Raw genomic sequence first — 22,850 nt, 5'->3', positions numbered from 1 at the left:
TCATGAGTCCATCTCTCTTCATTGCTGCCACTTTCCCCATCTCTATCCTTCAGCTCCAATTCCCTTATTCACTAGCCTCTTCAGACATTAGTGGTAGGGGACTGCAGCTGTGGGGAAATGAGTAATTCCAAGCCTATGGGTGGTAATGGGAGAGCACAGGAGGAGGAATAATTTTTCTTTGCTATTGGTTGGGCTGAGCCAGCCCTTTGGCCTGTGAGCAGGTGCTGACACCCAGCCAGCCCTTCTGCAGCCACCAGTCGAGGTGCACACACAGCTGTCTGGGCTCAGCCTGTACAGCAAAGCTTTTTCTCGGGCTGCCAGCAGGACTGACTGGTGTCCAGGGTGGATGGAGCAGGTGTTGGACAATTTGAACCTGTTTTGGAACATGACCCCCCAAAAAACCTGTATCTACTGTGTGGTTCTCCAGGGAAATTCTGGATGCTTGAGATGTACACCCTAATGGATCCCTGCAGCCTATGGATGTAGCAGGCCGGTGGATTCAACATGCCTCTTACATTTCAAGTACTGTCAGCCCATTCCTCAGTAATGATATCAAGCTCAATGCTAAAAGGATGAGCTAATAGAGGTACTGTTAGGGGGCTTATTCCTTCACCCACTTACTTCCCTGGTCCTTCTCGCATGAACAGAGAGCAACAATACCCGAAGTCCAAACAATTTGATGTTTATTGGGGTGAACTTCCAGCAAGCATGATTCCAGTTTTCTTCCTTAGTGTCCCCCTTCCCAGCTCTGACACCACAGAGCCTTACCTGTGTCCCTGTTCCCATCCCCCCCTTAGCAAAACATGATTCCAATTTCCCCACCCCCATTCCCTGTTTCCATTTCCCACCCCCCACTCACTTCCTGATTGATTGCAGACTATATAGTAAAACTTGAGTTCTGCTTAGCTATACCTTAACCTATCATTTTACTGAAATTTAACTAACCAATCCTAACATATTGTAACATGATTATTTAACCAATTATATTCCACCACCTTAATTAGTTTACACCCAGCAAAATTAATTATACAGCAGACAGGAACAATCACAGAACCAGACAGAGATTATGCAGACAAACAATAGGGAAATGGGGACTACAGTGATAGAACAAACACAGAAATGAGGATTTCACATCCCAGCTATTGGTAAGTGAGTTCTTGCCAGACAGGATGCTATCAAACTAAGTTTCCTTTTACATTTTCTAGGCACTTCCCTTTCTCTAGAGGTGATAGGCACCATCAGGACAGGATTGTGTTCCTAACAGCCCAATAGCATCTTATTTCAATGTGACTAGTTTGGAATGTGAGGATGTGACCGGTCACTTCCCAGCTTATGGCTGCCTCTGCTGCTTAGCCAAAGGCCTTAGCCTAAGAACAGGCCTCAGACTGTCACAGTAAGAGAAGGCTCTTACACCGGCAGACAGTGATTTTGATTCTTTCTTTTATATCTCTATAACTAGCCAAGTGATAAGAATACACCTAAATTCTTAGAGTATAGGCCTTTACAGACAGGCCTGAATATCTGTAGCCTAACAGGTGCTCCTGATGCTAAGCCATTAGAACCCTGTGGCTGGGGAGCATTAGGTTCTGAATTTGCATCTAATTTCCATGGAGTCTGGCTGATGTTAGTGTGTACATAGGCACAGATTGCAGCACATCCCTTATAAATTAATAGCCCCCATGATGAAGCAACAATGATCATGAAAGAGAAAGTATGTTCTACAGAAAACAATGTTTGTTTATTTATCAGCAGGTCCTAGGCCTTGAAATAATCACACTGTTCAGCAACTAAAAAAGGCCTTTCTTTGTGAGAGGAGGTTGTTTGTCTTCTCAAGCATCCTGATTGGCTTTTGGATGGTGGGCGGAGGCTCTACCATTTTCCATCCTCCTTACTGGCGAATTATAGTTGGACGAGCCTTTTTAACAAGTTTTTTTTATCTTGAGACCGAGGATAATCTTTTCAAGAACTGCTGCCCTGCGAATTCCAGGCTGAAGAAAAAGTAGGGGAAAGGTAAATTCAAAGTCAAAAAGAAAATTATAAGGAAGAAATCTGAACAAAGCACATCATCAAAAGCAGGAAGACTTTAAAAAAGACTACTACATCTTTCCTTCAGTAATTTAAACTGTAAACTGTTGCTACTAACAATTTCCCAGGAAGAAAAGAAATCCAGTGTTGGAAAACTCAGGCTATAGTATTACTGAAGAGAGGCTTTAGAGCATACTGTGGGTGGCTATGAAGGTATCAGATTTGGTTTACCAAAAGCAAGACTTACACCACTGAAAACCAGATGATGGAAGGAACAGAGGCTTTATAAAACAGGGATGAGAAGGCAATGCAGCAACTTCCCTGATTCTGAATAAAAACACCAATACTGAAAAAGACCACTATGCTCCAGCTTGCGAACCTCTGTAGGTTATGGTGTGACAATCATAAGGATATGCTAGTAAGCCCTACATAAACCTGATAAAAAGGTTAGCAAATTTGATAGTGTTTCTTTAAAATATAACAGAAAAAAAGAATAAATATATTAACAAAGAAATTTTAGGGGCGGGAAGGTGGGGAAAGGAGTTGACACAGTACAGTCAGAACCCTTTCGGAGACATCAGGGCAAAGCTGAAGAAGGACCTGGAGCTGAAGTAGAAACATCTGAGGAAAACAAGGACAAATCCAAGGAGGAGAGCCACCAGGAAGTGAAGCATTATGGCACTGGTGAAGGAGCTCCTCAGGGCCAGAAACCTGCTGCTGGTTGTGCTCATTCCACTTCTGCTGCTTCCTCTGCCACTTTTATACCCCACTAGTGTAAGTACATTATTTTTTCCTTTTTAATAAAGCTTATGGAACAGCTGGGCAAAGAGAGTGACGGTGAATTGCAGGGTAACCATCCTGGACAGGTGTGCTGCAGGAAAATGGGGGGCAGGAGGGACTTTAGAGAGCAATTATTCCTACAGGGCAATGAGCTGATGATGCCCCTTTGTAGAACTTAGAAATATGATTTATTTAGAAGCAAGAGGAGTAGTCTCCCTAGCAACCAAACATGATGTCACAAGCAGAGGTGGGGAATCAGCACTGAAGCTGAAAAAGTTCCTGTTTTCAGGCAAATGCATCAAATATGTTTTTTTTTAAAGTGTAACAAAAATACAGACTATATATGGCATTATCTTTAACAAGCATTCTTTTAAAAATTTTACCAGGTGTCATGAGGCTAGTAATGACAACAGGTTGTCTGGGGACTTTCAAATTAGACTGAGGTTTTTATAGGACAGCTGTAAAGAATGGAGCCAGGATTCAGTGATAGAAATGTAGGAACATACACAGCATTTGCTATTGCATGTCAGACCTTGGTTTCTCTAGTCCAGTATTGCACTTCTGGCAGTAGCTAAGTGTTGAAGTCTCAGAGAAAGGCACAACAGCACAAAATGGAGGAATTGTGGTTGGGGGCTGAGAAATCTGGTTTTTATTCCTGACACTGGCCAGGGACTTCCTGTCCTTGGCCTAGTCATTTTACCTCTCTGTGCCTGTGTTTCCCCATTTGTAAAATGGAGGATAATAACGCTTCTCTATCTCATAGGGATGTTGAGGCTTAATTTGTTAATGTTTGTGAGGTATTCAAAAATCTATGGTAGGGATCCCCATATAGATGTCTATAAATAAATATACAACTGGCCAGTGGTGTGGTACGTTACTTTGGGAGCAAAATTCCTTCCTGACTCCTGCTAATGACCAACTCAAACTCTCCTGCTTCAGTGAGGATATATATTACCATAAGCGTAAATAGAAATATTATTAATAGCCATAAAATTATCCATCCCTTTTTGGAATATAGCCATAGGGTTTGATGGGAAAAACGATCAGGATTCACGGAATGGGACTGTTCCAACACCAGAGAGTTTTGCGTTGGACTTTGCAGTAACTTTTATTGCTCCAGACTTCATGGCAGAATACTAATAAACTTAGCTGACAGGATACTACTCAAGTATTTTAATGTCATTTTTATTTCTTGCTCTCCACTGATTATAATTCCTCCTTAAAGCTCGAAGATTAAATGAACCCTTAACTCATTTTGTCCTGTTCCATTAATCAATTATACTATTTTTCTGTCTTTCTCATGGAAATTGAAGTTAACACAGGATTTATGTTTCTACCAGCTGCCAGTTCCATTGACAGTATCAGTCCAACACTGGGAATAACATTTGGTTATATGAATTACACCCCCCCACCTCATGCTGCCAGACCCACTGCCACACTGAATCCATTCACTCACACATAGGTCTTCCTCTGCAAGAGAAGCAAGCAGTGCTGGGTGCAGTAAACAGACAACATAATGTGCCAGGGGGGCAGACTAGGATTCAAAGAACATGGCCAAAGATTGTGTACTTTGGTTCATATTAGTCTTATTTGAATTAAAGAGAGGAAGCATATAGGGTGATGGGAAAAGCACAGGAATGAGGATCGAGATCAGATTTTCATTCCTGCCACTGAATCACTGTATGATCTTGGGTAAGTCCAAGATTTTCAAAAGTCTCTTGAGTTTGGGTACCCAACTTGAAAGGGACCTGGCTTTCAGCAAGTGCTGCGCACCCACCCTTTGACAATCAGACCTTTTCAAGCTCTTTCAAGTTGGACACGCAAAAAATTGCGTCTCCCCCCAAAAAATCTTACCTCGTTTTCCCCATCTACATAACTGGTAAATGCCTTCCTACCTCATAGGGCTGGTGGGAGGCTACTTCATTCATGCTTTAAGATCCTAAAATGGAAGATTCTACAATGATAAAAAATTTAATCATTATCTTTAGTCAGGGATTGTAACATGGCTGCCTACAGTCCTGCCTGTCTTCTGCCACAGGGCTAATTGAGATGGCGTTGGTAGAAGTAGAGTCATTTCACCAAAGCCTTTCTATATATATATCCCACGCCATGGCCTTCTGCTTCCCTACTCCTGGTCCAGGCCCCTCTGTAGCTGTGGATTTTGCAGCCCCTTTAGGCTGTGTGAGGAGAAGGGAGGGGGTGGAAACAGCTAACACTTCACTAGACACAACCTTGCTTCAATACTTAGTCACTCTGGTTACCAATAAATAAATAAATAAATAAAAGTTAAATAGAAGGGATTAGCATGGTTTCGCATAGGAACAAGCCGTCTTAAAGCACTTGCAGAATAAATAGCCCAAGCTGCTACAGAAGCTGATTAAGTCTTTAGCAGAGATTATCATACAGCGGTTATTGTGGACACTTTTCTCCCCAAGCACTTACAGCTAAGTTTTCTTCCTTTTCAAAATGGACTTTATTCTGTTTTTGTTTGGAAATTGAGGAGACACTTGTTCTTAGGGAGCAAAAAGCATCAGTGCCCATCCTCTCTCTCTCTCTCTCTCTCTCGTAACAGATTCAACTTTTCCTCCAGCCCACGTAAACTGTGTGCGGCCTCATTTTTACTATTATACGTTATTTACCTCACCAAAAAAGGGTTAGAGAAAGTGTGCAGATGTTTTGGTCCCAGGATAGTAGAGAGACATGGTGGGTGAGGTAATATCTTTTATTGGACCAACTTTTGTTGGTGAGAGAGGCAAGCTTTCAAGCCACACAGAGCTCTGCTTCATGTATGTATTAAAAAATGATATCACATACTTTTGAAAGGGGAAATAGTTTAGGATCAACATATTATCTGATTCAAATTATTTTTGGCAAAGAATATCCTTAAGATTTTACATATTTACTGTAAGCAAAGTAAAACACTCTTCGTTCCACCAAGATTTTTTTTTTAAATGGTCACTCTTTCTCATGTAGGACCTACCCAAACACAGTGCTTTTGTTCTGCAGCAGAACTTAACTAATAAACATTACAGAAATGTGTTAAATGGCTCCCGGAGGCTCTGAGTGCAGGTTCATGCACTGTATCCTATCTAAGTCTATATTGCTCTTGTTGTCAATGATGGGGCTGCACTAACTAGGGAGTAAACAAATAGAGTTGTGTTAATTTCATGGCCTATGACAAACATATGGAGAGATCCACTGTATGTTAAATGGGAAGGGAGAAAATTGCGAGCAGAATTTTTTTTCAGGCTTCTAAATAAGCAACAGAGAGAAAAATAAAGAAACCTATAAAAATGCGCTTAGTGTTTAATTTAAGTATCTTGTACTACTTTTTCCTTGTCATCATCCTTTTGTATGTTTGTCCAACATTTGGACTCCTGTCACTGCCATGTCACAGGTGATAATCAATAGCAACATGCAGAACAGCCTGGGCACTTGATTTATGACTTGACTTGATTTATGACACTTTTTCCCAGGCTGCAATTCTGCCCTCACTAAATCAAGAGGCCTAATACAAATGTAAGGGGACTGTTGCCACCTTACTAACATTCAGTGGGGGTGTTTTGGTTGGCTAGCTCCCAGTACTAAAAGGGGAAGGATCTATGAGAAACCAGGACCCTGAAAAGGAGGCCTGGGACTTACAAAGAAGAGACTGTGAACTGCCCTGACATTCCAGAGACACTGTTTGTGATGTTCCCTGCCACAGAGCGGGTTGATGTGTTTCCTTTAACCTTTCTCTTTTTCCCTTATTCTTTTTAAAATTAATTGTTGATTAAATAACTTGCATTTGCTTTAACTTGTATTTAATGGTCAGTGGGTCAGAGAAGTGCCCGGTGCAGAGAGAGTACCCCGGAGTGGGGACACCCTAGCCCCTGTCCTAGGTGACCACAGCAGGGTTGGGGGTCGAGCCCCCCAGTAATCCTGGGCCCAGCCTTGTTGGGGTTACGAGGACTCTGCCAGACAGGAGAGTGGAAGGGGAGTCCTCAAGGGCAGGGAGGCCACTGGGTAAAGGAAGTGGGAGCGAGGACTCAGATCCTTTCGCTAGCCCACTTCACTGGGGTAGTGCAGAAGCCAGGAAAGTTCCCCACAATAACGGGACTATTCCCCTGCTTACACAAAGCACATTGAAGTCACTGGAAGTCTTTTCATTCGGGCTTTTGTGAGCTTTTCAATGAGACTGTGTCAAAGGGTGACTGGTCTTTTAAGGGATTCTGGGTCTAGCCCCAACTATGACACACTTAGCTCACTTCCCTAGGTGGAGAAAAATCAGCAGTCCAATGACAGGCAAGTGGTGTGGCTAAAATCATGCCTTGTGGGGGTGGTGATAAAAACAGAAGCCTCTGAAGAACCAGAAGAATTGAGGCACTGAGCAGCAGTGCTAGAACCTGCCTGCTGGTGGGTTGGTGAAGATGACTTGAACCATTGAAGGAGGGCTATGAAGTCCCTTAACAAGGGAGAAGCACTGCATAGCCCCACAAAGGAGGGCTGTGGAATCCTTTAACCAGGAAGAAGGATTTGAACCTGAGAGACCAAAGAAAACTATATTTATAAAGACTCAATAAACTGGACACCAGGAAGGGGAATATGACTTCAGGATGTGAACAAGTTAGTTGGGAGAAGCAAGAGGGAGATGAGGGTGATATTAGGGTTGCCACTTCTGAGGTAAAAAAAAACGGGACATCTAGGATGAGCCTGAGCCCATGAAACTGGACAGCTGGCAGTGAGTACTGAGCACCATCCAGCTTTCCCAGGACAGCTAACTCAAGAAAAGGATGATCCTGGGAAAACCTGGACAGGTAAATCCTATATATGATGGAAACCACTTCAAGCCAGAGGGTGTGGCAGCACCCCCAATACCCCTAGTTCCAGCAACTATGATGGCAACCCTAGGTGGCATGCCTACGTCACCATGTTGTGCCAGGAGGGGAATGCTGCAGGGATGGAGCCAAGCCACACACAGACTATGAATGAGATCCTACTCCTGGGTCTCTCTTGAAAATTGACTATAAAGTCTAAAAGTATTTGGTGATGTCGCTGACAAGCCATTGACTTCTAGGTTAATGTCATTAAATTGATTAACCATGTGACTCTGGCCTAGACTACATTTAGCTTGTCTCCATAGATTACAGAAAGTGGATTAATTCTCTGTACCACACAACCTGTGTTCTATCAGTTTACTCTTCATTTTGTGTAGCATTAAGAGGTTACACAGCTTTTTAAATATAAGATTTTGAAGGCAATCAAGAATTTATTTTTATTGTGTGATCACTTCAAATTCATAAACATGTACATCAAATAATTCAAATGTATGTTTCCATGTAGTTTGTAGATTTGGACCTTATCAGTCATGTTTTAGTTTTGAAAAGAGAAACAAGCAAGATGATTGCCATGTGAATAAGGATACCTTCCATCTGTCTAAATAGCTAATAATGGCAGTGAGCCATATCCCAGGTGCATACTTCATTAAATTCAATGGAAATTTGTCTGACTTTGGCACAGTCTAAAAAAGAAAATTTCAGGCTAGCTCCAATCTCTAAACTTTTCACTATATTATTTTAAAGAATATATGTTATGAATGGCATAAACTGTATGTTGCCCTTCCTTCACTCCCAGATATCCCCACTCCCACCTCTGCAGCTTCATTCTTTTTTCTAAAGTTAATCCTAGGTTTCCTGCCGCTTTCCTGAGCTTCCGAATTTTAAGAAACAAAAGTAACAAATGGCTCAGCGTAAACCTACAACACCAGGAAACGTAGAGTTAAGGATGTCACCCTCTATGACTTACTTTGTGGCCTCATGCCAAGAGTTTGAGATCCATGTGTGGGGAGAGAGAGAGAGAGAGAGAGAGAAAGAGAGCTTCTGAGATCACGCTCTGTTTTTCTGAAATTCCAACATGAGTGTGTGTGTGTGTGTGTGTGTGTGTGTCAGATTCTGAGATCAGTGAGTATGTGGCAAAAGGGGGTGGTCAAATCAGTGTTTGGGGACCTTCATGATGGCTAGCTCTAGCCAAAACTATCACTGTCATGAGCTACAAACTCACACTCAAAAATTAAAACTGAAATTTGTGATGTGTAGAGATATCAAGGAAAAGGAAAAACCACACCATCCCTTAATCTTACAGAATTCATTGCTGTCCAAGGTTCTGGGGTAAACAGAATTGGCAACAATTTGATTAGTGTACATTTCTAGCAATGGAGATAGCTGGTGTAACACCATGTCAGTACCTTTTCTAGGCAACCCGGATAATTTACTGCACACTTCCAGCTTATTTTTCAAACAGACATGTCTCTCCACTCTCTATGACATTCAGCAGAGCTCACCTGCATCTCAGTGAGTTATGCTTAGAGTTCTTGGAATATTTCCTGCTAACAGCTAAACAGATTTAGTCCCTTTTTCTGTTCATGAATTCTCTTCAAGCAGATGTCAGTTTTCACAAATTGGGGGCCAGATCCTTAGCTGGTGTAAATTGACAGCTCTGTGGAAGTTAAAGAGCTATTACCATTTACAGCAGCTAAGAATCTTACCATTGTTCATTACTGAAAATTATTCATTGGATGGTTTGTATGAAAATATTTCACCATATAGATTTCTTACAAAATAATCACAGAATGTTGCTTTGAGTGTTCACTACTCATAATTTCCTGTTTGAGCTGTGTGATTTGTTTCTGCTCCTGGACTAGATGATTCCCAAAACAACAAAGAGTTTTCAGGAAGCCACGTGAACTCTTCTAGCATGAATTCTTGTGAAACTGAGGGGTATTTCTAACACTTACCTTTTCCACCAGTGAATTATTGTGTACAAAAATTACTGCAGAAAAAGAAACAGAAAGCAAACCACAGGAGACTTGAATACCCTTTAAATTAATTACTTTTTGTTCAAATCAATGTTTGTGAATATCTATTGACGGTACTCCCTGGGCTCTAGTTATGATCCACATTCAACTGTTTCTTTTCTGTAGCTCAGCATAAAATTCCGTCCAGAACTCAACCCAAAGAAAATGTTTATGCAGATTAGTATCTGTCATTGCTTCTATTTGTTTAGAAACGTCCGCCAGCTCTTATTCAGCTGCCTAGGTTTAAATTAGCTGTCATTGGCCTGGCTTTCACCCTTATTTCTGAAATGTGGCATTAAACATTCACAGTTCAAATAACAAAGAGCATTAAAGTAACTGACATATAAATAGTAAAAACAACAATTTAATTGAATAATATAAAGTCCCCATAATGTGGTATGGTGTAATCTAGTCACCTCTGGCTGGGCCCTCTCTGCATTTGCAAAGGCTGATGCAGCAGAGGTGATTTCAGCGATGTCTAACCTCAGTGATTTTTCCCCACAGGAAGCCTCATGTGCCTATGTGCTGATAGTGACAGCTGTGTACTGGGTCTCAGAAGCGGTACCGCTCGGAGCTGCAGCCCTAGTTCCTGCTTTCCTCTATCCACTCTTTGGAGTCATGAAGTCCAGTGAGGTAGCTCAAAGTGTACTTTTGAATCACTTCTTCTTACTCTGTTAATCGTTTGCAACAAACAATACTTAGGAAAGCAACAGGGATAACAGGGCAGCTAAGTGCCCTAAATATGTAAAAAGTAGGCCAACCATCAGTTTATAAAAGGAACATAGTATGACATTCCAGGGTGCAATCTAGACTGATGTGGGGGTGTGTCACCCCTGCCCTGCAACCTTGGGTGTCAGGCAATGCTGCTGTAGCTTCCAACTTGGATCACTCACAATTAGCGTGCCAGCATGCAGGTCACACCCAGAGTGTCTTTGTATAGCCACAGCCCTGGTCCATCAGCTCTGACCTCAGCAGCCTGTCAGCAGAGACCAGCCAAACCCTGGCTTCTACCAGCCTTGGTTACTATTTTCAGAGTGACCCCAATATACTCCCAGTCCTGGATTTTCCCCCAAAACATGTGTTCTGCACTGTCCAGCCTTCTCCTGGACAATCCAGATATATTAAGTCTGTTGCTCCTCAAAGGAGATCCATACACAACAGTTCCCTACCTTAAATGAAGTTACCCAAACAATTCACATCACTGGATTAGTTTTAATTAAAGAATAAAACAAGTTTATTTAACTATAAAAATAGATTTTAAGTTAGTACAAGTGATAAGGCATTAAAGTTAGAAAAGGTTACAATAAAAATAAAAATAAAATGGTTTCTGAACTTAAGAAACTAGACTTGGTTCAAGGTGAAGTTCTTACATGTTTTCAATACATTGCTGACTAAACTCTTAGGCGAGGATCTGTTCTCAATGTCGATAGGCTGTTTCTTTTGTCTTCTTATGTGGCAAAGAGAGATGGATAGGGAGAGAGAACTTGGGGTGCGTTTCCCCCTCTCTTTAATAGTTCAGTCACCCTTTGAAATGCATTTCCTGAGAGTGACCCCTAGATAAAGTTCTTTTCAGCTGAGAGCCAGGAGACATGGAGTCTGGTAGGGAGGAAGATTTTTTTTGCTGCTGTTTGCTAAGATGCAGACCTATTTGCTCCTGCCCTTTTCCTTGCCAAAGAATGGTGACTTGATAGGTTTTGGCCCATCAGCTTTGATGACACCTGGCTGTGGGTTCAATTTTTACTTTGTCTTTGAGAAATAGGTTTACCCACTTCCCAGACTTGTCTGATTAAACATACTTCAGTCATGATTTCATCTGATGTTCATAACTGTGCATATAATGTTGTTACATACATTTGATCATGAAATTATTGACCAGCAAGTTATTAGTTTTCAAATGATACCTGATGAGGCATATTTTATACAAATATTATTACAATAGTCTATAGCAGAGGTGGCCAAACCACAGCTTGTGAGCCACATGCGACTCTTTTACAGTTAAAGTGTGGCTCGCGGAGCGCCCCCCCCACACACATTCTCCGACTACCAGACTGTTTGGGGGAACTCGGGGCTTTTGCTCTGTGGTGGGGCATCTGCGCAGCAGGGAGCGGGGTCTCGGGGCTTCAGCCTCACGGGAGGCACCTACCAGGGCTTGGGGCTTCAGCTAGAGTGGGGCTGAGACCTCGAGCCCTGGCAGGCAAGACCCCCTAACCCCAAGACCCCCCCTAACCCCATAGGGCAGAAGCCCCTAGCCACACCACCCTGCCGCAGGGTTGAAGCCCCGAGCCCCAGCAGGCACACCCCGGCTCTTGAACTTCTGAAGATTGTCATATGCAGCTTGGAGGGTCAATACATTTGGCCAACCCTGGTATATAGGGTGTGAATACAGGGGTGCATTCCGTCACACATAGAAATATAGAAATGGCGAGATTGAAACAGATGGTTGGTCCATCTAGTCCAGTGTTATATCATCAACAGTTCTCAGTACCAGCTGCTTCAGAGGAAGGTGGAAGAAACCTTGCAGTAGGTAACTATGGAATAACTCTTTCCCAAGGAAAATTTCCTCCTGAACCCCAATACTTAGAGGCTGTCTGATCTCTGAAGCAGGAGAATAGGCATGACTGATATTAATATTTACTATTATAACTAACAATTCTTATCTATATACATGTCTGATCTGTTTTACAAATCCAGCTAGGCTCGACCTCAGTGACTGATATTTTGTTCCAATGAGATCCATAAGCTAAATGTGTGCCGTGAGAAAAAAAGTATTCCCTTGGATCAATTTTGAATTTTCTTCCTTTAATTTTTTGTAGTTATCTTGAATTATGGGACTGGGGACTTCCATTTCTACTATCTACATTCTTTGTAAGGTTTTTCTTTTGCTCTTGTTCTCAGTATGAAGGTCACAGTCAGCTTATTAGAGCAGGAAACACAGGGCTTGTCTACATGACCAATGTGTATAGAAGCAAGGGAGTCATCCTCCTCACTCGTAGTGTAGATGTAACCTAAATGTAATACAAGGCCTGAATGTAAACTGGTTCAGTGAAGTGTACAGACAGCCTGAAACTGCTCTGCAAGGTGTGAAGTGCCCTGGCGATCAGCAGTGAAATGGTTAACCGTGTTGCCATGGAAAATTACATAATTAGATTCCAAGGTTATGTTTTGCACTCGTTACACAAGCTCAGACTGCCTCTTACTGCTTCCCAAGTGCCAAAACCCCAGCTCTACCCTATGCAACTGCAAGGCCCTTCACTTTCCTCTGGCTTTGAAACAGTTACACATTTTCAGTACAAAATTCTGCAGCATGCTGAAAATTGTAAATGTATGGGCAGCGTGCTACAAATTGAATGTAATATTTAATTCAAATTAAATAACCACAGGAATATTCAACAGACTGCTTTATTCATTTATCAAAAATAAAATGAAAACTTAAATGAAAAAAAAATACATAACCTGAAGCTGTTGCAAAATTTCCAACGTGCTGCACTGGAGTGACACAGAATACAGGCTCTTGCCACACTATTTACGCCAAATATCACTCACAGGGCCATGTGCGGGTGTGTGTATTATATTCATTTGTTTCTCAAAAATACTGTGAAAGGGATAAAGGGAAACAATTGAGTCTTTGTGCTGCTAGCTCGGTAGATTCCTTTCATTCAGTCTAAGAACTTTTTTATTAAAAAGACGCTGGACTGGGTGCTAGGGGGAAGAAACATTAATGAGGCAGAAAGGAGCGAAAGAAAGTCAAAGAGGTGATATTTAAAAGTTTTTGGCAAACACTTAACCATGATGGCCAAGTCCTTTTTTGTCACCATGGGAATTTATTAAATAAATAAAAATAAATATATAATTTTTAATAACTTAAGATAGCACTTTTCATGAGCAAATCTCTACAAAAGAGAGCAAGTATCATTATAATGAGATAATCACAGATGCGGTGTAGAGAGATTAAGGACAATGAGGGAAATCTTGACCCCCCCATTGAAATCAAAGGCTGGGCTCCCACTGATTTCAAGGGGGCCAGGATTTAACCCAGTGTTTTCAAACCTTAACCCTACGTTTAGTTAAATACATAGTTGGGCGTTGGGTTAAATGTTTGCCTACTCTTTTAAATATCACTTCTTTGGGATCATTTCCACAAAGAAAAAAGTGTGGTAGCTGATATGTGATTGCTAAAGCATTTTAAAATCCCAGTGTAGACAGGGAAAGTTGTAGTATTAACTGTTAGCTGGTCCTTGTAAACCCTTTCCTGTGAATCCTTCATCTCAACTAGCTAACGTGTTAAAACTACAATTTGCTCTGTCTACATTAGCAATCACATTTTAAAAAGACGCCCTTTGTTCTAGTGTAGAAGAGTTCTTTGACTTTCTTCAACTAGCAGCAGGAGTTGCAGTTGCACGACGCATCTGAAACCCACCTATTTACATGCTGAAATAGGAATTTAGAGGCCTAACTTCAGGTAACTAATTTTGAAAATTTAGACTTTAGGGACTTAACACAGCAAATCTCTGGCTGAGTCAGGAATAGCGCCTAGGCATCCTTCCTTTCATTTTTTTTAATTATGGAGAGGCAGGGTGGTCCCGTGGTTAGGGTACTAGTTTGGAGCTCTGGTTCAGTTTCCTACTCTGCCACAGGCTTCCTTTGCGACCTTTCAGGGAGAAACGTGGCCACAATTTGACTCTAAATATCCTACCCAGGGTCACTGAGAGAGTCTGTGTTAGAGCAAAAAGAAAAGGAGGACTTGTGGCACCTTAGAGACTAACAAATTTATTTGGGCATAAGCTTTTGTAAGCTACAGCTCAGCTCACGAAAGCTTATGCTCAAATAAATTTGTTAGTCTCTAAGGTGCCACAAGTCCTCCTGTTCTTTTTGTAGATACAGACTAACACGGCTTCTACTCTGAAACCTGTGTTAGAGCAGTGGGTTGATGATTATTATACAGGCACTGGTAGTGACTCCATAGTTAAATTTGCATGGAGGTTTGCTATGAAATCATGATTAAATCCTGTTCTGTTTTACACTTTGGTGATGGAAATTTGTCCCAAAATTTCCAGAAAATTCTTCAAAAAGCAATGACATTTACTGTGTATTTTTAAAAATAAAATAGCTGCTGATTTTTGTGCTCGCTCTCTCTCTCTCTCACACACACACACATGCACACATGTGCATGATCAGCGACCATTACGCACTGACATTTCAATGGGTAGAGTCAACATGTCTCTGGGGGTTTTTCTGTGGTTGCATTTGAGACCTGGCTTTCCTTATGATTAAACAGAATTAAGTGGGTAGGCAGTAAAATCCCCAGGTTGAATGAGCACTTCAGAAGCTGCCATCTTTATACCTATGGTGGGAATCAGTAGATGTTTCAGTTTGGGTCTAATCAGAACATTTAACACTTTACAAAGCAAACTCTGTTCACAGAAGTAAGAGAATCACATGACTTCTCTCAACTTCTCTCAGTCTCTCCAAAATTGAGAAACCTAGTGACAGGTGGCATGAGACATATTTTAATTTATAAACACCAGAAGAAAGGGAATTAATATATGGTATTTTGATTCATAAGTTCTCCAGTTCCTCCACCTTGCCAGCATGCTCTCGGCTTGGAAACATAAGTGTCCATAACATAACATAAATATAAGTGTCTTCACCTTCCCAGCATGCTCTCTGCAAGTAACTTTCACTCTGTGATTGCTTATCTCCCGCTTGCCTTTCCTGCAGGTGGCTGCAGAGTATTTCAAGAACACAACTTTGCTCCTCATGGGGGTGATTTGTGTGGCAGCTTCTGTTGAAAAGTGGAACCTACACAAGCGGATTGCCTTGCGTATGGTCATGATGGCTGGAGCGAAGCCAGGCATGTGAGTGAACCCTCTGCCTTAGAGCATCAAAGGATACAGGCATCGAGTTTAAAAATAAATGAGCAAATATTAATTAAATCTAGCCCTATATGCTTTTCAAAAGCAAATGATGTCATTACCCATAATGCACTGTACTTTTCCAATCAGGTACCCTAAGTCAATCGTTGATGATCTTTTCATGGGCTGAAAGTTTATGAATTTTCCTGTCCTCTCTCTCTCTGCCTCTTCTTTTTGCTTTCTATCCCTTCACCAGTATTCTCTGTTCACTGTGCTCTCACACTTGTTTGGTTCTTGTCTCCTCTGTTTGTTCCTTGCCTGTTGTTTAATGTGTACAAAATACTCATGATGAAATGCAGAATTTCCTGTTTTCATGTTATAATGAATTTGTTGTCAGGGCATAGGTGGGACTTAAATGAGGCATTGTATTGTGCTGGCCCCTGCACTGGGGTGAATTTCAATTTGATGCAATATAATATATTTGTAACTAAAGAGAATAAATAATAAATAAATAACAATTAATTAATAAAAATATTAGAAAAGGGGATCACATGAAAAGTTGTAAAAGTGCCCCAAGAGGGCTGTTCTCTCCTGTGTTCTAGGTTACTTCTCTGCTTTATGTGCTGTACAACTATTTTATCCATGTGGCTTTCCAATACCTCCACCACAGCCATGGTGATGCCAATTGTGGAAGCAGTGCTACAAGAATTAGTGAATGCTGAGGAGGAATGTGAGGTCATCGGTACTGCAGGCAACACCATTTCTGAAGAGAGGGAGCCAATAGGTATAGGATGATATCAGTAATTTTCCTTTCACTTTTAGATATTTAAGGCCGAATCCAGCTCCTGTAAATCGGCATAGATCCATGAAAGTCAGTTGAGCAATGTGATTTACACCAGCTGAGGATTTGGCCCATATTATTTATTTTCATTTATTTTATATAGCAATGTTTATTTTATAGCCTCAGGGGTGCCTGGCAGGTGAAGTGGAGTTGGGAGCCTGTGTAGGCTGAAGGGAAGCTGAGTTGAGGGCCTCACTACAGGACAGATTTAAATTGTAGCTTATGCACAAGATTTCAGTGAGTTCTAACTATATGGAAAGTTTGAAGGGTCTGTTGTTTGGGTTCCCTAATTCTGCATTTCCATATCTTCACATGTTTGGATTTCTTTTACATTTAAACTGTGAATTTCCAGGGTTGAAAACTCTCAACATAGTTTTTGTCTAGGAATTTCCTTGGGTTTTTTTAAGTGAAAATGTTCATACATGAACAACACTAAACAAGAAACTCATAGAGAATGTTCCCATGTGATATATCTATTGATTTCAATATATGAAGGATCCACCTTAAATAGTTTATTTAGTTCTAACTTTTGGGAGGGTCATATTCTCTGCTACACTCTGGCTGCTTTACCCAACTTGAAAACAGCACAAAACAGCAGGAGCATACAGGCCAGTTAACCTGGGTTTACAGCTGCTTTGTTTAACTGGAGCTGTACAAAACAACTTCAGTTTTTCCCCTCCCTCTTATCCTTCAAATTCTTACTGCCTTTTCCACCTCCCTACACACACATCAGTTGCTTGCACTCCTCTACATTCCCTGCATGCACAGAGATATATACAACATAGTTTCTTTACCCTCCTAGTCTACCTATTGAGTAGATCTGGTGCAATGGATACTTTTGAATATTTAGGCTTAATGGTCATTTTGTGCCATTAGTTTTCATAACTGAAAGTTTATCTGTTACAAAGAAATCCCCCCTTTCCAACATGGCCATCATCTCTCATTGCTGTCAATGGAACTTAAGCCACAACTGCTCTCAGAGAAGACAGCGGCCATGTATGCTTCCCAAAGGCAGGGGCACTCAGTACCACTGAGAACAATGAAAGAGAGAGAAGATGGCTTTTTCAAAATGACCACCAACAGAGGGCATCTGTCTCTTCAGTGCTGCCTAGAACAATGGGAGATGGAAGATGTTTTGAAAGAGGGCAGGTTTTATTTCCTAGCTGAACATTGTGTCTTTCAGCCTTTGCTGAAGGAGAAACGTCCAGTTATGAAGAATAAGAAGGGAAATGACCACTAATCTTAAAACATTAAATAAATAATAAAATACAATAATTAAAAAATAATAATCTAGTGTAGCTGCTGCATAAGATTTCAGTGAGTTCAAAGAGCAGGTTGTTCTGTTACTGAAATATTAGGGACAAAAACATATAAGACTGGGTGCTAACTTTTTAAAGGTCCCACTTTTAGTTAATTTTAATGCCTAAACTAAGACATTTATTTATACATTCTCAGAACATTGGTTCTATACTCAACGTGCTATTATCTCACACTTGTTTCATCCATGGGAGTGGAGGAGGGAATGCTAGACAGGGCATAGGGCTCTCTGTCACTACAGATCATAGTTAGGGTTGTTTGGGTCTCTTAACTGTATTTCCAAACCTTGACATGTTTGGATTTCTTTAAGTGTAACTCTAACTCTGAATAACATCTGTTCCTGAGCTAATTTACAACATCACTGCAATGTTTTTTATCCTTAAGTTGCTGAAACATACTCTCAGCCTTTACTCCATCTTGATGTAATGTTTTGTCTGGGAATTAATAATGGAAGTCTACATTTAGCATTGAAATGCTTCCAGCACATGGAGGCACAGCCCAGAGGCAGGGAAGCAAAGATGTATTTAAGCCGGTCAGGGTCTGAAACAACCCTCCTTCCCCTGCACCACCACCACTGCCATATAAGTAGACAGCCCAGGGAGCTGATCTAAGGTACAGCAACCCAGTCCTTGTGGCCTATGGGCAACTACACAGAACCTCCATAGTGCTATGTTATAGCCCCAACCCAACCCAATCCCGGCATGACCCTTATGCTGGGGGTTGTGAGAAGGCCTGCACAGGGCATCCTATAGCTGTCCAGTTCAGCACTTGTGCTAGAAGAATTTGCCACCTGTCAGCTAAGGGGCTTTTTTGCCCCATATGCCACTGCAGGGGCTGTACTGGGAGGGAAAATCCCTCCTTTTGTTTTTAAATTTGGAGGTCTTCCATCTTAGTACTGACCAGATCCAACCTTGCTTAGCCTCTCAGATCTAAGACTGAGGCTATACGGCTATAGTCATATAGAGTGTGTTACTGTTAGGTCTTTATTGGCAAAAGTTAAATAAACAAGAAAATATGGAGTAATAAGATGCTGCATTAGGTCCCTGAATAGAAGGAAGTGTTTATCGAAGATTCTTTCTGGATTCATTTTACATTAGCTCCTGCATATTCATGGACACAGTTCTGAATTGAAGCCAAGGAAATCAACTCCCATCTCTGACAGTCTCTCTCTCTCTCTCTGTCTCCCCCTTCAATCCCTCCATCCATTACTTTAGGTCTCAGCGAAAAACATGGCCAAGCCTCAGTGGAGGTCATTTTCATCAATGAGGAGTAAGAACGAATCCTGTGCATCACTACTGGAGATATGAACCTACACAGGTTGCAATGAGATGAACACAAGAATGGCAAAAGGAAGGGCAAACAGAATCTTGCAAATGAATATTTTAGATGTGCTTGAAGGGAAAAGATTATGCAAGCAGTGGGGTTAGGGTAACAGATATCCCTATTTTATAGGGACAGTCCCGATATTTGGGGCTTTGTCTTATATAGGTGCCTATTAACACCACATCCTGTCCCAATTATTCACACTGGTTAGGGTTGCCAGCCCTCCAGGATTGTCCTCATTCTCCAGGAATTAAAGATTAATCTTTAATTAAATATTATGTCAGGAATACTAAATATTATGTCCAACTAAAATTGGCAAACCTACTTGCTATCTGGTCACCGTAAATGGGGTTAATGTAATGATCTGGATCTCACTATGCTATGATCCACAAGACACACAAGATAGATGTTGCTTTAATGAGCTACTGGAAGGTGTTATGGCAATGAGGGAGGTACAAGAATCTACATAGAATAGAATAGATTAGTAGTGTTGGGTTTTCCAGTGATTCACGCCACTGTGATAGAGATATTAAAGGTTTGGCAGTAAACACTGTTGGTTTCATGGAGGTGGAACCCCATCATCACAGATCTAGAAATAGACCCTTGGAACAAAGTGACTCTTTCCATGTATCTAATGGAGATGTCATTGAGATGTCAGAATAAATGGAACTTTTCACAACTTCAGCAGATTTTAGTTCTTGCTTAGGTGCTCCATTACCCGCCCTGAACATGTGCCTTTTGGATAGCTGGGAAACATGCGTTTAAAAATATATTTTCCTTTCTTTGTTTTTAGTGCTACGACCACTGACTTCAGTTCCCTGGTGCATACTAAGGTATTGTGATAGGTAGTACCTACACCATGTGACCAACACTCATCTGCATTATAAAGCAGTACAGCAGGAATGATCAAAATGTGGCTCATAAAGGAGAGTATGGCACACTCTTCTATCTTTAATGGGAAGTAGATCTGGTAGAGTCCATATATTACAGCATGCCATGCTTTAGCTGGATCCTATCAGCCTGGCTCCTGAGATCAAGATGAAACACAGGTGCTGCAGTTTCTGTGGTCCGTATCTCCATCTTACATGAGAGGTTGTGATCAGTTGAATTGATTAGTGAGGAAGGGTAGCCCCTGGGCTCCTAGCAAGTAGCAAATGTGGCCTTTTGTTCTGCAAGATTTGGGCACTCCTGCAGTCAGAGATGTTCAGTCAACTAGAGCACTCTAGGGGCTGGCCACTCTACACCTTATAAAATCAAGGCTCAGGTGCTGCTTGCAAGGTTTATGTTGGATTCTACCATCACAAAGCTACCATGGTGACAGAAGGAGATGAGCTAAACTGACCATTTAATTTTTAAGATTTTTTTTTTAAATAAAAAGACCTACTTTTATTGAATCTGCTTTATTACATAGAATAAGGTTTCAGATAAATGGTAGTCAATTTACCGGAAGATTCTCTGCCTGAAATATTCACAAAGCACCCTTGAATTTAATTCTAAGTGCCTTCTGGAATTAGATAGAGAGTATTGTCTAATCAAAGGACACTTACCTTCTTATAGAATATGAATGGTGTGCACATGATAGCCAACCCAATTGGAACTGTGAATCCCCCAAACAAGGGGCAGAATCTACCTCAGGTAAGAGGTGGTAATCTTCTGGGGCAGACAAGTATCACACATTCTTCCTGGCTTCAGGTTCTTACCTTGTAAGTAGCTTTCCATGAAATCTTTGCCTCTGCAGTCTCAGAACATTTGACAATTAGGCCTGTGCTGGTTCCTCAGGTGGTTTCCACTTTTTTAGTTTCCCCCTTCATAGCCCTGTTACATCTTTTGGGTTTCTTTGATGTAGCCAAAAGGTGAGAGGAGCCCCTTTCATAGAGGTGCTCCTCACAGGCTGTTCCCACATGCATTCAGTGTCATATATTCCGTGCTATGGCTAAACGGTTTCCATTTCCGTTTTGCAGTTCCACTTTGTTTCCCCAAATGTCCCTCTGGAGGTACCTCTACATAAATATCAATTTTTGGCATAGATCACTGGCTAGAGCCAAACATAAGGTAGACAGAAACGGTTCAAGCACCTTATAGACAGCTCTGTCAGCCCTCACTTCCAATATTCCTGCACTTCCTGTCCTTTGACAACCCACCACATGCACGGCACACACACACAGAGACACTTCTGCCAATATACCTCAATCCTGATCTGCAGTTCCTTCTTCCAGTCCTGGGCATGACTGAGGCAGGACTTCAATTACATGTATGTACTGTTTTTATGCCCAGACAGATGTCCAGCAGAGATTAGACTCCAATCAACACATTTATCTGTATATATGGCTCAAAGGGAATTTATACCCAGATCTTCAGAAAAGCTACTGCACTACCCTTGCCACTGAGCATCCTTCCATCTCATCCCACCATTCAAGGGTTATTTTGTAACCACCAAACTCATTTCAGTTTTGACCTAATACAGATTTGAACCAGGATTTTCATGAGAGAGACTGCTGGAGGATTGATAAAATCATAGCAGCACCAGATTCCTCATGGAAAATAAGCCCATTACAAACCAGTAGAATTATATTATGGCAAATGAATCCAGCTTCTCTGCTGCTAGGGCCTTTTTCCTGAGCCTACAGTACAGCCTTTTCTCTTTCTCCCTTCCCTGCGCTACAAGTGATAGGACCCTAGGAGTGGCGCCTTATTATTTTCAATATAACTCCTTAATTTCCCAGAACCACACACTGACAGCCACCACTATGGAACCTTCTTTGTGTCACGCTGCCTTTTGCAGCCATGTTTTCATTTATCACTTCTCTCTGGGACATAGCCTAACAGCTATGCATTAGGTATCACAGCTAACTATCTTGCACCTTCGCCATCCTAATATTAGATTGCTAATTAGAGGTTGTGACTCATGAGTCAGTGTGAGGGTGGAACGTCTGCCATATATTGCCTGGAGGCTTCTAACATGCCTCAAGGATTATATGTTCTTAAAACTGAAATAATTGAATCTCCTCCTCCCAGCTTATAAAGGTTTCCTGGTATCCAGTTGAGATTCCATTGAGGACTGGAACAGGGCCAGACTCTGATCAGAAGACTGATTACTGTTTATCCTGCATTTTGGTTGCAGATCAAGCAGTTTGGGGTCACTGGATAGGTCTCTAGTTCTGATCCCAGTTAATTCCCATGGAGAATAAGCTGCCTGCTCTTTCACAGGCAGGTTATTTCTTTGTAACCTGTAGACATTTTTGCACTCAAAGTTTCCCTTTGGCCCAGGCCAGGCTGTTGGTAGTGTCTAATACTCCTTATAGCATGTCTTTCTCCTTACAGACTCAGATACTTGTCCTGCCTCCTAACCCCAGAGATCTGGATCTGAGCACTAAATACCAGTACCAGTCCAGACATGATCACATGATCTGCAAGTGCCTGTCCTTGAGCATCTCATATGCTGCAACCATTGGGGGACTGACCACCATCATAGGGACCTCCACTAGCCTCATCTTCTTAGAGTACTTCAACAAGTAAGTGATATTGCCCAGTCTCGGATATTACATTAGGGACCTGTGCTGGAGTAACTACCGTCATCATGATGACTCTATCAAAGGGTTACTGATGTCTAGTGGAAACCTCGGAAGATACTCTGTTTAGAGATAATTTTGCTTCTATCTCATATACTTTCTCTTTGTATATACTTTCTCTCCTAGGGCTTTATTACTAAGGGTATTTGACTGAAAGCAGGATCTTTATTTCTTATGTGCCCATGCCCAAATGGGAGTAGACCTCTTTTGAAAAGATCTTGCCCTATATTATAGTGGGCACATGCATGTACACAGATGGAATGTTTGTTTGCTTCTTTTATTAGAAAAAATGAAAAACTACTTTGAGGGTC

The 22,850-nt window shown here is 41.4% G+C and overlaps 1 protein-coding gene across 2 annotated transcripts in view; it reads left to right on the top strand.

Moving 5' to 3' along the window:
- Positions 1 to 1,921: 1,921 nt before the first annotated feature.
- Positions 1,922 to 22,850, top strand: part of SLC13A4 (solute carrier family 13 member 4) — a 38,732-nt gene continuing 17,803 nt past the window's right edge. Inside the window, exons 1-8 of one of the 2 annotated variants that reach the window (XM_074939801.1) lie at positions 1,922 to 2,799; positions 10,142 to 10,270; positions 15,356 to 15,492; positions 16,092 to 16,273; positions 18,862 to 18,916; positions 19,764 to 19,803; positions 20,528 to 20,605; positions 22,292 to 22,482. In XM_074939801.1, coding sequence (XP_074795902.1) covers positions 2,701 to 2,799; positions 10,142 to 10,270; positions 15,356 to 15,492; positions 16,092 to 16,273; positions 18,862 to 18,916; positions 19,764 to 19,803; positions 20,528 to 20,605; positions 22,292 to 22,482 — 911 coding nt within the window. In that variant the 5' untranslated portion in view covers positions 1,922 to 2,700. The remainder of the gene's footprint in view (positions 2,800 to 10,141; positions 10,271 to 15,355; positions 15,493 to 16,091; positions 16,274 to 18,861; positions 18,917 to 19,763; positions 19,804 to 20,527; positions 20,606 to 22,291; positions 22,483 to 22,850) is intronic. The other variant, XM_074939808.1, reaches the window with a different exon arrangement.

This window comes from Natator depressus, chromosome 1 (assembly GCF_965152275.1).
Source record: "Natator depressus isolate rNatDep1 chromosome 1, rNatDep2.hap1, whole genome shotgun sequence".
Taxonomy (NCBI): Eukaryota; Metazoa; Chordata; order Testudines; family Cheloniidae; genus Natator; species Natator depressus.
The sequence above is the reverse complement of the archived record's forward strand: the minus strand, read 5'-3'. Positions and strand labels throughout refer to the sequence as shown.